The sequence below is a fragment of the Callionymus lyra genome, chromosome 12, assembly GCF_982586985.1.
Source record: "Callionymus lyra chromosome 12, fCalLyr1.hap1.1, whole genome shotgun sequence".
NCBI lineage: Eukaryota > Metazoa > Chordata > Actinopteri > Syngnathiformes > Callionymidae > Callionymus > Callionymus lyra.
Window position 1 is genome coordinate 12688051 of NC_141829.1, and position 13219 is coordinate 12701269.

The 13219-nt window shown below is 38.0% G+C and overlaps 2 protein-coding genes across 2 annotated transcripts in view; one reads left to right on the forward strand and one right to left on the reverse strand.

Moving 5' to 3' along the window:
• Positions 1-13219, forward strand: part of st6gal2a (ST6 beta-galactosamide alpha-2,6-sialyltranferase 2a) — a 48622-nt gene that overhangs the window by 28625 nt on the left and 6778 nt on the right. The window contains exons 4-6 of the mRNA XM_087803635.1: positions 4624-4721; positions 4847-4948; positions 9710-9884. Coding sequence (XP_087659761.1) covers positions 4624-4721; positions 4847-4948; positions 9710-9884 — 375 coding nt within the window. The remainder of the gene's footprint in view (positions 1-4623; positions 4722-4846; positions 4949-9709; positions 9885-13219) is intronic.
• The window catches only part of tmtops2b (teleost multiple tissue opsin 2b), a 60154-nt gene continuing 59563 nt past the window's right edge, over positions 12629-13219 (reverse strand). The window contains exon 4 of the mRNA XM_087803636.1: positions 12629-13190. Within this exon, the coding sequence (XP_087659762.1) occupies positions 12978-13190 (213 nt within the window). The 3' untranslated portion in view covers positions 12629-12977. The remainder of the gene's footprint in view (positions 13191-13219) is intronic.

Sequence of the window (13219 nt, forward strand, 5' to 3'; positions counted from 1 at the left end):
ACCTTAAAAAACATTATTTTACAATAAATATTTAACTGTTAATGTTTTTTCCTTATGTTGTATACATAGTAAAGATTTAAACACTACATTTTAATTATTACCACCGGTGTCATTACATATGTAGTCGTTGTTGCTTTTTTATTAAAAGCGTAACTAGTGTAAGTTCAGGGCAAGAAAGTAAATACTTTTATTTACAATATACTACCATTTGCTATTTAGCCACGTGAAATCAATTAAATGTCTGAATTAACTTAAAGAATTAAAAATAATATTTTACTGGATGTTCTTTGTTTTTTCATTGATTTTTACGGATTTAAGTTGTCGGTTTTTATTCACTCTTTAAAAGAAAACAATTAAATTACAATTTTCAATTTCTATTAATAGCTGCAGGGAGAACCAACTTGAAATAACGAAAGATAAATTGAACTTGAAGTTACATCTAGTATTGGAAAAATTAATTTCTTTAATGACATGTTCTTTCTATCCAACATTTTTTTGTTTCATAGTTTCACTTTCACCTCATGAGGGCCACATAAATACAGAGCATGAGGCCCCCACGCTTCATTTTATGTTTCATCGGGATTTGTTTCTGTATTTGGATCAGTGTAGAACAAAATCAAAGTCACACATCTCTTTGAAAAATGTTCTTACTTAATATAAAACAGCAGGAATTGGAAGAAAAAAAAAACTAAATCGCCAAAAAACCCATTCCTGGATCAGATATTGATGGATTTATCCGTAAGCCTTGAAATTCGCTTCATATATGACGTATGTATGTATGTGTGTGTGTGTATTTGTGTGTGTGTGTGTAACATGGATCTCAGTAGTGACAAGTGTTGCCAGTGATGGAGTAGAGCCTGACCAGAACCTGCAGGGTCATCTATCCTTCTTCCACATCACTGTGGAGTGAAAACTGATGGATCGATCAAAGCACAGATATTACTGTGTAATTACACTCACTGTCATCTATCAAGCGTTCGACAGTGAAAAGAACCTGGTCCTGTAGTTGAATATTGTATCCGCTAGAGGGAGCCTCCGACACACAAAGATCTGCGATAAAGATGAAATAAACCATCAAAGCTGATATATAGTTAACGTTTATTTAGATGATTTGTTGTTACCTTTGTGTGTTTTATGTTACACACAGGTGTGTGTAGGTTATAAATGAAGTTATATAAGGTATATTTGTGGGTTTTGAAAGTGTAGGATTGTGATTGTGGTTTCTTTGTCTTCACTTGGATTGAGTTGTGTGTCTTTCAGTTTAAATGTATGTAATGGTGTTGTGTGTTTTTTTGGGTATCAGCAAATATTTGTGTTTAAGTTAATAGATTTCTCCACCAGGTGCGTGCATGTGTGAGTCTCAGCAATATTTGTTTGTGTGGTTGTTGATTACAAAGTGTTATTTTCATCTACGTTGAAGAAATGTAGTGTACTATGTGTCCCTCTAATGTGTTGCATAGGTGAATGTTTTGTTGTGGATGGTTGTTTGGAGTGTCGTACTTTGTGTGCTTTTCGTAATGTCGTAATGTGTTGGCGGCTTTGTTTGTGGATTTCAGTGTGACATATTTGATGGGAATCTTAGACGCACACAAAGCCAAACGCCAGTTATTTTAATTATTCATAGTTATTTTATGGTTTTCAATAAAGTGTGTATAAAGTAATTTTATTTTAATTTTATATAATTTGCAATAAACATACAAATCTTCACAACTTTTTTTGCAATAAAACTTCCAGCTAGTAAATGGCAGCAGTCATTATGGCCTCTTCGGCTAAAGTAACAATACGATAATGACTGAGGACAAGAGGATACAGTCGACTCAAGTAGCTTTCAAAGCTGATGTTTGATTTAATTTGTTTTGAAACCAAAATATGTCCGGTTACGACTTCGTCAAGAGTCATGTCGTCTGTAAAATCTGAGATATATTCATTTAGAAATGTAATTAAATTGAACACTTAACTCGTCTCCTCACAAAACCCATTTTCAACCAGTGAAAACCCATAAAACTGAACTAGCATTTATACAGATATTACACACTTAGCAATAGTAAACCATTACCTAATATTTAAACCAAAACTGATTTGATATTGGTTTGAACCTCGTATAGTGATTGACATCTGTTGGTTACCCCTCATGACAAATGGTCGCCCCCAAATGATAAGAAAGCTGAAAGTATAAAATCCTATTCCAGGAGCAAACTTGGTGTCTTTTGAAGGTGCCCTTCAGGGCCTCAAAGTCACCAAGAAGCATCTCACTTTCAATGCTCGCTCTTCTCCCCCAACAGTGAGTGAATCCTGATTCCAATCCTTTGTTCAGCCTCTCTTTGAGCTGCTGTGGAGTGTGAAGCTCACCTCTTTCAACAGAGCGATCTGCTTCTCTACTTATTGCCCCGACTATCATGAAAGGTGCCACTTTTGCAGCACCTCTTTGAACCCAGAGAGGGAAGCTACAGTTGTGTAGAGCTAGAAGTGACCCCCGTCCAGCGCTCCCAGGTGTCCGGGAATACTGTCTAAACTTTCTCTGTTCCTGGTAAAATATTCTTCTCTTGAAGCTTCACTGCTTGTTGGTGTCGTCTACAAAAAGATTTAAAATGATTAAAACATGTAACAGTGACATATATAAATAATATAATATAAATTATTTTTCTTTTTTTTTACTTCTATCATACAATGTACACGAACAAAACTAAATGTTTATTTCTAAATGGGAATTGAAAATGGCTGGATTCAGATAAAAAAACAATACATTGTACAATACATTATACTTGAACTTTCAGTATGTGGAAAATATACATGTACTACAGGATATTGCGTTAAACACTCGACAACGGTCGGCCTGTATTCAGTACATATTATATATGTATATGTGTCAAAGTACAGATTGGATTTCCAAGCTGTAGTAGTAGAGATTGGAATGAACTGAACTGGGATCTGAATATCGGAATTCCAATCTCTATTAGGAGAGATTGGAATCCTACTACTGTATTGGGATCTAAATATCGGAATTCCAATCTGTCCTAGGACCAATGGGAATTCTACCACAACAATCTCCAATTCTAATAGGAGAAATTCTGATCACATCAAAATGTTTTGGAAAATGGACTGAATCATGAAATTCCAATCTGTACTGTGACATATACTGTATGTGGAATTTTCTTTGGTTGTGGACGTCTTCGGAATCGGTTGTAACAAAAACAAGAAGAGGATTATAGATAAAGATCAACAATGTTTATGTAAATATACAAAAAAATAGTGCGGGTGAGACTTTGAATACCTTCCAGATGTTTCTATGAGTTTCTTTCATGATTCGCAATATCCCTTCCTTGAGATGGTTTCAAACGAAAAGTTCCAAAATGTCTCTTTTCTTGTTGGTCGCCCGAGACGATGTTGATAAAATAAAACGTATTCGCTTGTATGTCATGATTTGTAAACTTAAAATACTTGTGATTTTGTCCATGAATAGAAAACATGTTGGAAATGTTTCCCAAATAGGAAAAGAGATATTTAAGTTGCTTTTATGATACATTTAAGTCCCTCACTATGATGTTTTGGCTCCTCAAAGACTGGACACACAAGTTCATAAAATCTTAATCTAAAGAAGTAAGGCTGGAGAAGTTGTTTGAGAAACTTTGGTTGTAGGGAAAACAAATATTTTGCCCCCTTGTGTGATTTGAGTTTGTTATTAAATGAAGGTCAGTGAATTTTTATCCAAGTTTGTTTTCATTGGGGCCGAGTAGCGAACTTTGGGTTTTTTATGGTGACGACCGAAACACTTCATTAGTACCGAGTATCAAAAAATGCTTACGTTGTGTGGTGAAAACTACATAATGTGTGGATTTTCCTGATGAAAAATGACATTATGATAAGTGACGAAGGCAGGGAACGTCAGATTGATTTGTTCTTTTGCAATGTAAGAAAACTGTTGAAACTGTTTGGAAATTTACCAAAGTTGAAAAAATGTAACTAAAATTGTGTACCTTGTGTGGTGTCCTCTTCTTTTATTTAGAATTGATTTTAAGAAATTGGTATAAAGAAAAGCAGGTAAAGAGAAGGTATCAGTACTAGTATTGAACATTTTCATTAACAAGCCTTCGTTCTTGTTCGACTTTTGGTATTTGTGTACTTTCTTTGGTTGTTCTCTAATATATACATGTGTGTGTTTAGTCGAGTCGTGCAACAGTGTTTGTCTTACTGCCATGGGTGATGTGTTCCGTCAACAGTTCCCACTGTAAATGTCAACCTTGACGCCGTGAATGCTGCTCAAGTCTTTCACATGCAAATGTAGAGACAATTTTTTTCTACCGTTAATTAAACGTTTCAAGTCTCTGCAAAAGGTCAGTCAGTGGATGCATGCGATGCCGGTTCTTTGTCGAGGCTTTGTCGTCGCACCGCTATACACGTGTGTTGACCATGAAGCGTCGTAGAGCTACAACATGTAGAGTCAAGGATGGAAAGATGATACAGAATTTCCTCCAAAGACCATGTGGGATACTTTTATCCTCAGTGGCCCTGAGGAGAAGATTGTGCGACACAAAAGACGAGTCGTTGTGTATCGAAGAGCCTTGGATGTTAATGTATATCCCGGAAGAATTAAAAAAAAAAGTGACCTCGATCAATTTCTTCCAGACTCTCACGATGCCGTCCTGAGGTTCAACACTGCCCCCACCGAGGGATTCGAGCGAGACGTCGGCAAAAAGACGACCATTCGCATCATAAACTCTCAGGTGACTTTCTTCGACTCTCGCCATTTTCCTGCGCGGAATTGTCTAGATTCTCATGTGTAACATATTCATGAAAATGCAATATTCATAATTTACTGAACTATTTTTGCTATTTTCCTTCACTGTAGGTTTTGGCTAACCCTCAACACCGGTTCACCACCAGCGCCATCTACAGGAATGTGACTCTGCTGGCCTGGGATCCAGCGCCGTACGCCGTCGACCTACACAAGGTAATTCTGACGCTTAAACAATGTTTCAGGAAATTCAACTTTTTCTTCCACTTGCATTTTTCTCTTTCTCCTTTTTTTTAAAAATCTAAAACAACTTCAAACACGCTCAGGGCTTTAACCCTGTTTAATTGGAGTTGCTGTTGTTTTCAAAAAGTAGGTGTAAGTTAGAATAATTTTAATTAAAAATAAAAGTAATTAGCAAAAAATACAGATAAAAAGTTTTGTGTGGCATTTAATTAACATTTTATTTTTGTTGCTGCAAATATTCCTGACACATGATCACCTCCAAGATGTTGTACGCAACGTTAGTCTCTAGTTATATTGAAATAATGAGCAGCTGGTGCCTCTTTACGAGTTCATCGGGGCGCCATTTCTTGTGTAGCCAAATCATTTATTGATGTGTTTTAAATTTGAATAATTTATCATTTCTGAGCGGCACAGTTGTAGATGTCCGTGTCGGTGTTCAGGCTTAAAACTAAAAAAAAAAAAGTCACGGTTCCCTCGCGTTTGTTCCACTTCTGCATACGTTTAAGCTGCCAACACCAGAGTGTCTCTGGGATTATATGTATATTTAAAAAAAGCATGTTTCACATGTTACGTCGAGGATGAACATGTTTTTTGTCACGAGATCGGACGAACTGCGTTTCAAATATTTCCATTGACAGAAGTACATTCAAAAACTTTAAAACATGATCTTGACTTTTTCTTTTTAATAATTATAGAAAAAAAACACTACATAACATCATAAATGTCACTTAGAGATACAATAAAATGAATTAAAATAATTAAAGAAATGCTCTGTTAAACTAATAATGTTTATTTTTCAGTGCAGACTACATCAAAACTGGAACTGTATTGTTTTTCAACAGCACTGTATCAATATTGTTTTTTAAAGGGACATATTTCTGCCATAGTTCTTAGTCAAATTTCAATTAATTGCATTTAAAATAAAGAAATTACATACATTTTTGTGTTGCAATTAAACTTCCACTCAATAATTACGTCCTCAGCAGCTGAGGAACAAATTTGAGAGGATCCCAGGGATGACTGAGGACGAGAGGATACAGTCGACTCCAGCAGTTTTTAAAGCTGATGTTTGGAAATATTTTGGTTGAAAGCAGTTACGACTTCATCAAGAGTCATGTGGTCTGTAAATTTTACAACCCCAGAGTCAAGTACTCGACAATACTACAAATATAACCTTGTTACTATAGTATCGCAATATATCGTATTGTTGCCCCTGTATCGTGATGCCCATCGTAGTACCAGATTCTTGCCAACACACAACTCTTATCAAAACTCTACGACTGTTTCATGGGAGATAAAGAAAGAGTCGCAAGTTACTATAAAACTAGTGTATCTCGTTCTCTCTGAATGTAAAGTGTATTCTCTTCTCTGCCAGAGCATCTAATCGAGGGTAACCACTCGGAACAGCCTAGAAAACACAGTGTTTCTACAATGAATGAAAAACTTTGGCTCGGTGAGAACGTGTAAGGTCTTACCATGAAAGCTCCATCTATGTATTCATCATTATTATTACTCATTGAATTATGTTGAAAAAATAACTCTGGAAGTTGATGATTATGGTCGGTAAATACTGACCTATAGTTATTGAATTGTACTCTATATTAACCTTTTAAATCAATGTTATTAATCAATACAATTGGCTCACGCACCCGTGTCAAATTTAGCACTTCAGGTCGTTTTAATGGGCCTGCGGGATTCTTAGTTGAAAATCAAAGTAGTTCAATGTTCATGTTGATATGGTGACCTATAGAGAAGATAAAATAAGTAACAGAGATTATGGATCTCAACGATCCTACAGATACAAATCTAAATTGAGTAAAAATGATTTTGAAGAAGTGAATTTGAGTCTAAAGGAGGACAAAAAAACAAAGATATAAAAGGATTAATCCTCCATAAATGAAAAGACAATATCACAATCATACTTCCGGGTAGAGACTTAATTTTCTTAAATCTTTTCAGACATCAGATGTTTATGACTCTATGCAAACAGAAATTTAAAAATAAATGTTATTTTTCTTTTTATTGCATTACGATGCATGCGTGATATTGTCTAAGCGTCTGAGTGAGAAGAATTCCTTTTGTTATTCCTAAGCGCATTGACAATAAAATAGTGACCGAGATTAAATCTTTATTAACAACATCAACTCAGACAGTTGCATTGACAACAACTACAATTGGTCAGATGTTCGGTGAAAAAGAAAAAAGAATAAAGGTTGAAAATAATAATATTCTTTCTCTGCTGGTTTTAAATCTGTTTGATCCTGAAGTATTTCAGTAGAAAATTACAAATTTAGTTTGTAAACCACTAACAAAACTAAGAGAATAAACAAATAATTACATTATTATCAATGAAGAATTTATTTTGTTATACCTCAACTTTCACTTTCCACAAATGAACAAACAAATCAATAGCAATAGAGCTCTAAAAGTGTTTTATAATCTATTCAGTAGTAAATATTTTAGACTTTAACCTTATTGACCTCACATTAATAAATTGATAATGATTTTTTTCCTCAAGTTTTATATTGTAAACAAAAGGAAAAACAAGATTGTAGTTGTAAGTTTTATCATGAAAACTTTTTTCTATTTATTTAAGAATGATACATTTTAAAATGTTCCTTTTTAAAAAAAAATATTCAATATCCCATGAAGTTGTATTTTCGGCAGCATTCTTTCCTGTGTCTGGGGAGTCTTTGACTATGATACTCAGTTTGATTCAAGTATATTTAGGGAATACCTTGTCATCTATGTAAACCGATATCCAGATTCAAACCTCAGCTCTGTTTTCTTCACTTGAGCTGTCCATCATGAGAACTTTCTTGGTGATTTCTTCGAAATATAGCTCAATAATATGTGTGTGACATTCAGTAAACAAGATGTCGACCAATTTTATTTGAACATTAGCCTGTAGGAATGTGGCTTCACATTAAAAACAGAACCGTCTTCAGATGTTTTCAAAGTTCTTCTAGTTCAATAAAAGCTCAGTTTGTCCATCACGTTGAAGTAAAGCTGCACAAGAAGTGATGGATTTGAATTTCGCTAATGATCGAAAATCCCAGGACTCCAACATGTCGAATATGTTTTTATCAGATTATCCCCCAAAAAAAGAAGAATCTAAATCCTTGAAGATGTACTAGCAGTTCGACCTGAAGGTTGTGATGCAACCTTCCAGACAGTGAAGCTTTTAATCTCCTCCCTCGCTGACCGAGCTATTGTCAGTCGGGTCAGAACCGACTCTCTGATGTTCAAAGAAGACGGCGAGCAGCATGCGCTCCATTAGTGTGTGAAATGGTCCATTTCCTGACAATCAAAGACGTTTCCCTTTATCTCCTGACCACATGCTACACAAGTCCAGTCCAGACCCGCACATGCAGAAGAACTTTCTTCAGTAGTGGACCGGTCCCAGAGAACAGGGTGTTCTAGTCAAGAGGATGATGTGTTTAGTCAATTTTTGATAGAGTTAACAAGAGTCAACAAGTGTCTCTTCGAGTCACATGACAAAAAAAAGAAATTCTATAAAGAATGAATGCTACCTTAGTGCTAATGCCGCTACTTTTATTGTAACATATTTATTAAAAGAAGCAACAATACTCAATGTAGAAAGGACTTCTAGCAGTGTACGCATAATGGCTAATACAAGGTTGTAGTGACGGCAAAATAAGAAAAAAATCTAGGGACAAAAGTTAGCTTGTGTTAGCTAAATTAGCTTAATTGTTAGCTTGTAGCACCAATAGCCGTGGTGTCTGGATTTTCTGCTACCGCTAAGGGTGTTTATTGGCAAGAAACTGGTGATACAATATGTATCACGATACAGGGGCGACGATACTATATAGTTCGTTACTGTAGTAACAAGAATATATATGTAGTAGTGACAAGTACTTGACTCTGGTGTTGCAGAATTTACATGACTCTTGACGAAGTCGTAACTGCTTTAACGTGTTTTAAAAAAACTAAATATGTGCAAACATAAGCAAATTTTCTGGAGTTGACTGCATCCTCTTGTCCTCAGTCATCGCCGAGATCTTGCCGCATTTCAATGTTTAACTTTTGCTGCTGAAGACATAATGACTGTTGCCATCTAGAGGACAGAGATTGAATTCCAACCCAAAAATAAAAAATTGCCATGAATTTGATTGTTACTTGTAAATTAAAAAAACAACAGTGCTGTTGAATACAGTAACAGTATTGCAATACATCTGTGTATTTTCTCACACCCCAAAAAACACTCAAAAAAACAAAATTTCTTTTTTTTGTAGATTTAGATCATGTTCCCCCTAGTTATGACAGTAAACAAACATGTAGCATTATAGCCATTGTAGCAGCGGCTACAGTCCCATTAATGTTTTTATTTTGCTAGTTACAAATGCTCAAGTAGGAACTGTACTTGAGTAGCTTTAGTAAAAGATCTTTTTAGATTTGCATGGTAGCATTAGCTGTAGCAGGAACCTATACTATTAAGAGGTTGTAACTAGAAATACTGGTGTAATACAATGTTTTTAGCAGCTCTAATAATGGAAATATAAGAAGTATTATGAACGGCACCTGTGAGCTTTCTAGTAGCATGTATACAGTTGTATAGTAAAATGTTTGTAATAGTCAGTTTTGTTATAGTTGTAGTGGTAACATTAGTCATATATTGACTTGTAGCTAAAGCATTAAAGTCGTAGCAAGCATCAGTGATATATCTGCGTCCTCCAGGACCAGAGACTGACACCAATGTTCTTCTTCCTCCAGTGGTTCGCCAGTCCAGATTACGACCTCTTCGGTCCGTACATAGATCGCAGGCGGCTCCACCCGGACCAACCCTTCTACATCCTCCACCCCAGCTACTTGTGGCAGCTCTGGGACGTCATCCAGGGAAACACTCAGGAGAACATCCAGCCCAACCCGCCTTCATCAGGCTTCATAGGTACCAACTTATCAAACCCTTCTGGCCCTTTTTTTTCCCCCTCTTGCAGCGTATGTTGTATGGCATCGTGGTCTTGCATGTTCTTATCTCCCTGCTCACTCCAGCAGATATATATGCACGCTCACACACCGCAGCCGAGATGAAATATTTATCTTCAGTGCCACAGTGCATGCAGGCAGATGTGCGCCCCGACGGGGAAAACGTCGCACATTACAGCACGAGCCTGACAATCGCTTCCTTCCGACAGTTTTTTTCCTTCCACTGTTTACTGGTTTCAGCTTCAAGATAGCAGCGCGTCCGAGAAGTCATGCATGTTTGTCTGCTCGCTGCTTGATCCGTGGTTCATTCTCTGCAGACTCGCTGGCAATTTGATTAAGATACTGGTGGAAATATTCTAGAGATGGTAAGAAGAGAAGAGAGTGAGACTCAATATTGGCCTCAAGTATGGAAATGATCCTCATCTAATATGTATTAAATATGTTATGAATTCCATTGGAATTGGAAGTTTCTGAACTTTCGTGAGGATTCAGCTTCAGCTTCAGTATATTATTTTATACCTCCGTTATTTCAAGCATCTTCAGCCTGTTCGTTAAGGAACTACTTCTATTTGTAGTATTGTCGAGTACTTGACTCTGGTGTTGCAGAATTTACAGACCACATGACTCTTGACGAAGTCGTTACTGCTTTCATTTGCTTTTGAAACCAAAATATGTCCAAAACATCATCTTTTAAAAGCTGCTGGAGTCGATTGTATCCTCTCGTCCTCAGTCACCACAGATCTTGCAAGATTTCATTTAAAAAATAAAAGGCGAATAATCATTTTATACACACTTTATTGAAATATAAACCATACAATTACTATCACAAAAATAAAATTGGAAAGCCAAAAAAAATTAAAAAAATCGGGGGGGTGGGTAGCGAAAAAAAAATACATTCAGTGTCGTTTAATGTCTGTTTTCGCAAAGGTTTTTTTGAAAGTGTAAATGTATAAATTAATAGGACGCCTTGGATAATGGTTAAAAAAAAGAGAATCAAATGTTTTATTTTGCACACAATATTTGTAATTGTTAACCATAAAAGAACAATTAAAATGTCATTTTAAAGCCCCTCAAAAAAAGAAGTAACATATTTTTCTTTAATCGATACAATGCTTTAATCGAAGTATCGAAATGGTATCTTGAAAAAAAAACTATTTTGACTTTGAGAGCCCAGTCGTAACAAAGAAAAATAAAGTATTTTATATCACACACTTACTATAAAGGAACTTATCAAATAAAATGTGATTTTGAAGCAATTCAAACATATAGTATCTTGAAAATAATAATATTGTTATAATTAATCTTCTTTGTACTTTAGAGTCTCCATTGTCGAACATTTACTTTAAGTGATGAATAAACGACGTGTAATCATGCAATACAAAAGAATATCGCAGTCGTGGGTCTTTTAAAAGACGACGTGGAAACCAATTTTGATGCAATTACAGAGAGTTTTAGTGGAGATCACCGGCTTCACCGGCTTCGTACAGAAGGTCAAACCACGAGACGTGACATTTTGATTCAGCAGGTGGAGGTCGAACACTTTGAAATAATCACAGTGGTATTTAAAATGTGGTCACATTTATTGTGGACATCCATCAATGTAACATAAAACATTTTGACAGAAGGTCTGGTGCGGATCGAAGGTACAGGTTGGTACGCGAGAAGACGACTTTTCTAACGGCAGCAGGGCATCATGGGACATATGGTGATTTAGTGGAAGCAGTTAGACATTGCATGGCTTTTCTTAACTTGTTGCTGATGGGATGAAAAAAAAAAAAAGAGGCACACATCCATCACATGACAAATATAAACAGATCCCTCACACACACACACACACACACATGCACACACACACTCAAACTTAACAGAGCGTTTACCTTCACAAATGTTGACGGAGTGTTTGATACGACGAGTGGAAGGTGATTTTAAAAACGATCTTGTGTTTCGATCATTGTGCCTTCGACTCTTTGATCTAAACGGTGTGAATACGAATCAGAATTTCTCAAGTCAGAAACCCCCCACAAAAGTTGTGCGAAGGCTTCACCATGAACACGCAAAATCTGTACAGACACAACCTGACACAATGCAAAACACGATTTCAATTGCATCAGAAACACACTGTCCGTGCGGCCTTTGGGCCCATGTGTTCGTCAAGGCTCCCCCATGGTGAAGACCCTTCAGGTGAGCTAGGCGAAGACCCTTCGGTGAGCTAGCGAAGACCCTTTGGCGAGCAAAGGAAAGACCCTCCGTCGAGCTAGGTGAAGATACTCCGTTGAGCTAGGCGAAGACCCTCCAGTGAGATAGGCGACGACCCTCCAGTGAGCTAGGCGAAGACCCTCCAGGGAGCTAGGCGAAGACCCTCCGGTGAGCTAGGCGAAGACCCTTTGTCGAGCTAGGCGAAGACCCTCCAGTGAGCTAGGCGAAGACCCTCCAGGGAGCTAGGAAAAGACCCTCCAATAACCACTGGAGGACCTCTAGTGAGCTAAGTGAAGACCCTCTGGTGAGCTAGGTGAAGACCCTCTGGTGAGCTAGGCGAAGACCCTTTGTCGAGCTAGGCGAAGACCCTCCAGGGAGCTAGGCGAAGACCCTCCGGTGAGCTAGGCGAAGACCCTTTGTCGAGCTAGGCGAAGACCCTCCAGTGAGCTAGGCGAAGACCCTCCAGGGAGCTAGGAAAAGACCCTCCAATAACCACTGGAGGACCTCTAGTGAGCCAAGTGAAGACCCTCTGGTGAACTAGGTGAAGACCCTCTGGTGAGCTATGTGAAGACCCTCTGGTGAGCTAGGTGAAGACCCTCCGGTGAGCTAGGTGAAGACCCTCTGGTGAGCTAGGTGAAGACCCTCCGGTGAGCTAGGTGAAGACCCTCCGGTGAGCTAGGTGAAGACCCTCCGGTGAGCTAAGTGAAGACCCTCTGGTGAGCTAAGTGAAGACCCTCTGGTGAGCTAAGTGAAGACCCTCTGGTGAGCTAGGTGAAGACCCTCCGGTGAGCTAAGTGAAGACCCTCCGGTGAGCTAGGTGAAGACCCTTCAGTGAGTTAGGTGAAGACCCTCCGGTGAGCTAGGTGAAGACCTCCGGCGGGTTGGTAAGCTTGGCGACCGGCGTGTTGCAGCACTGCCTGAGGGCCTCGGCGGAGATCTGGGCGGTGCAGGCCACCGCGTTACTGGAGACCTTGCGCTGCAGCTGGATGACCGTGGTCTTGGGCATGGACGTGTCTCCGTTCTGCGCTGACCAGCGGTCACAGTGGAACAGGACCAGGAAACATTTGTAGAACTGAAACAGAGACACGATGTTCAGGGGCG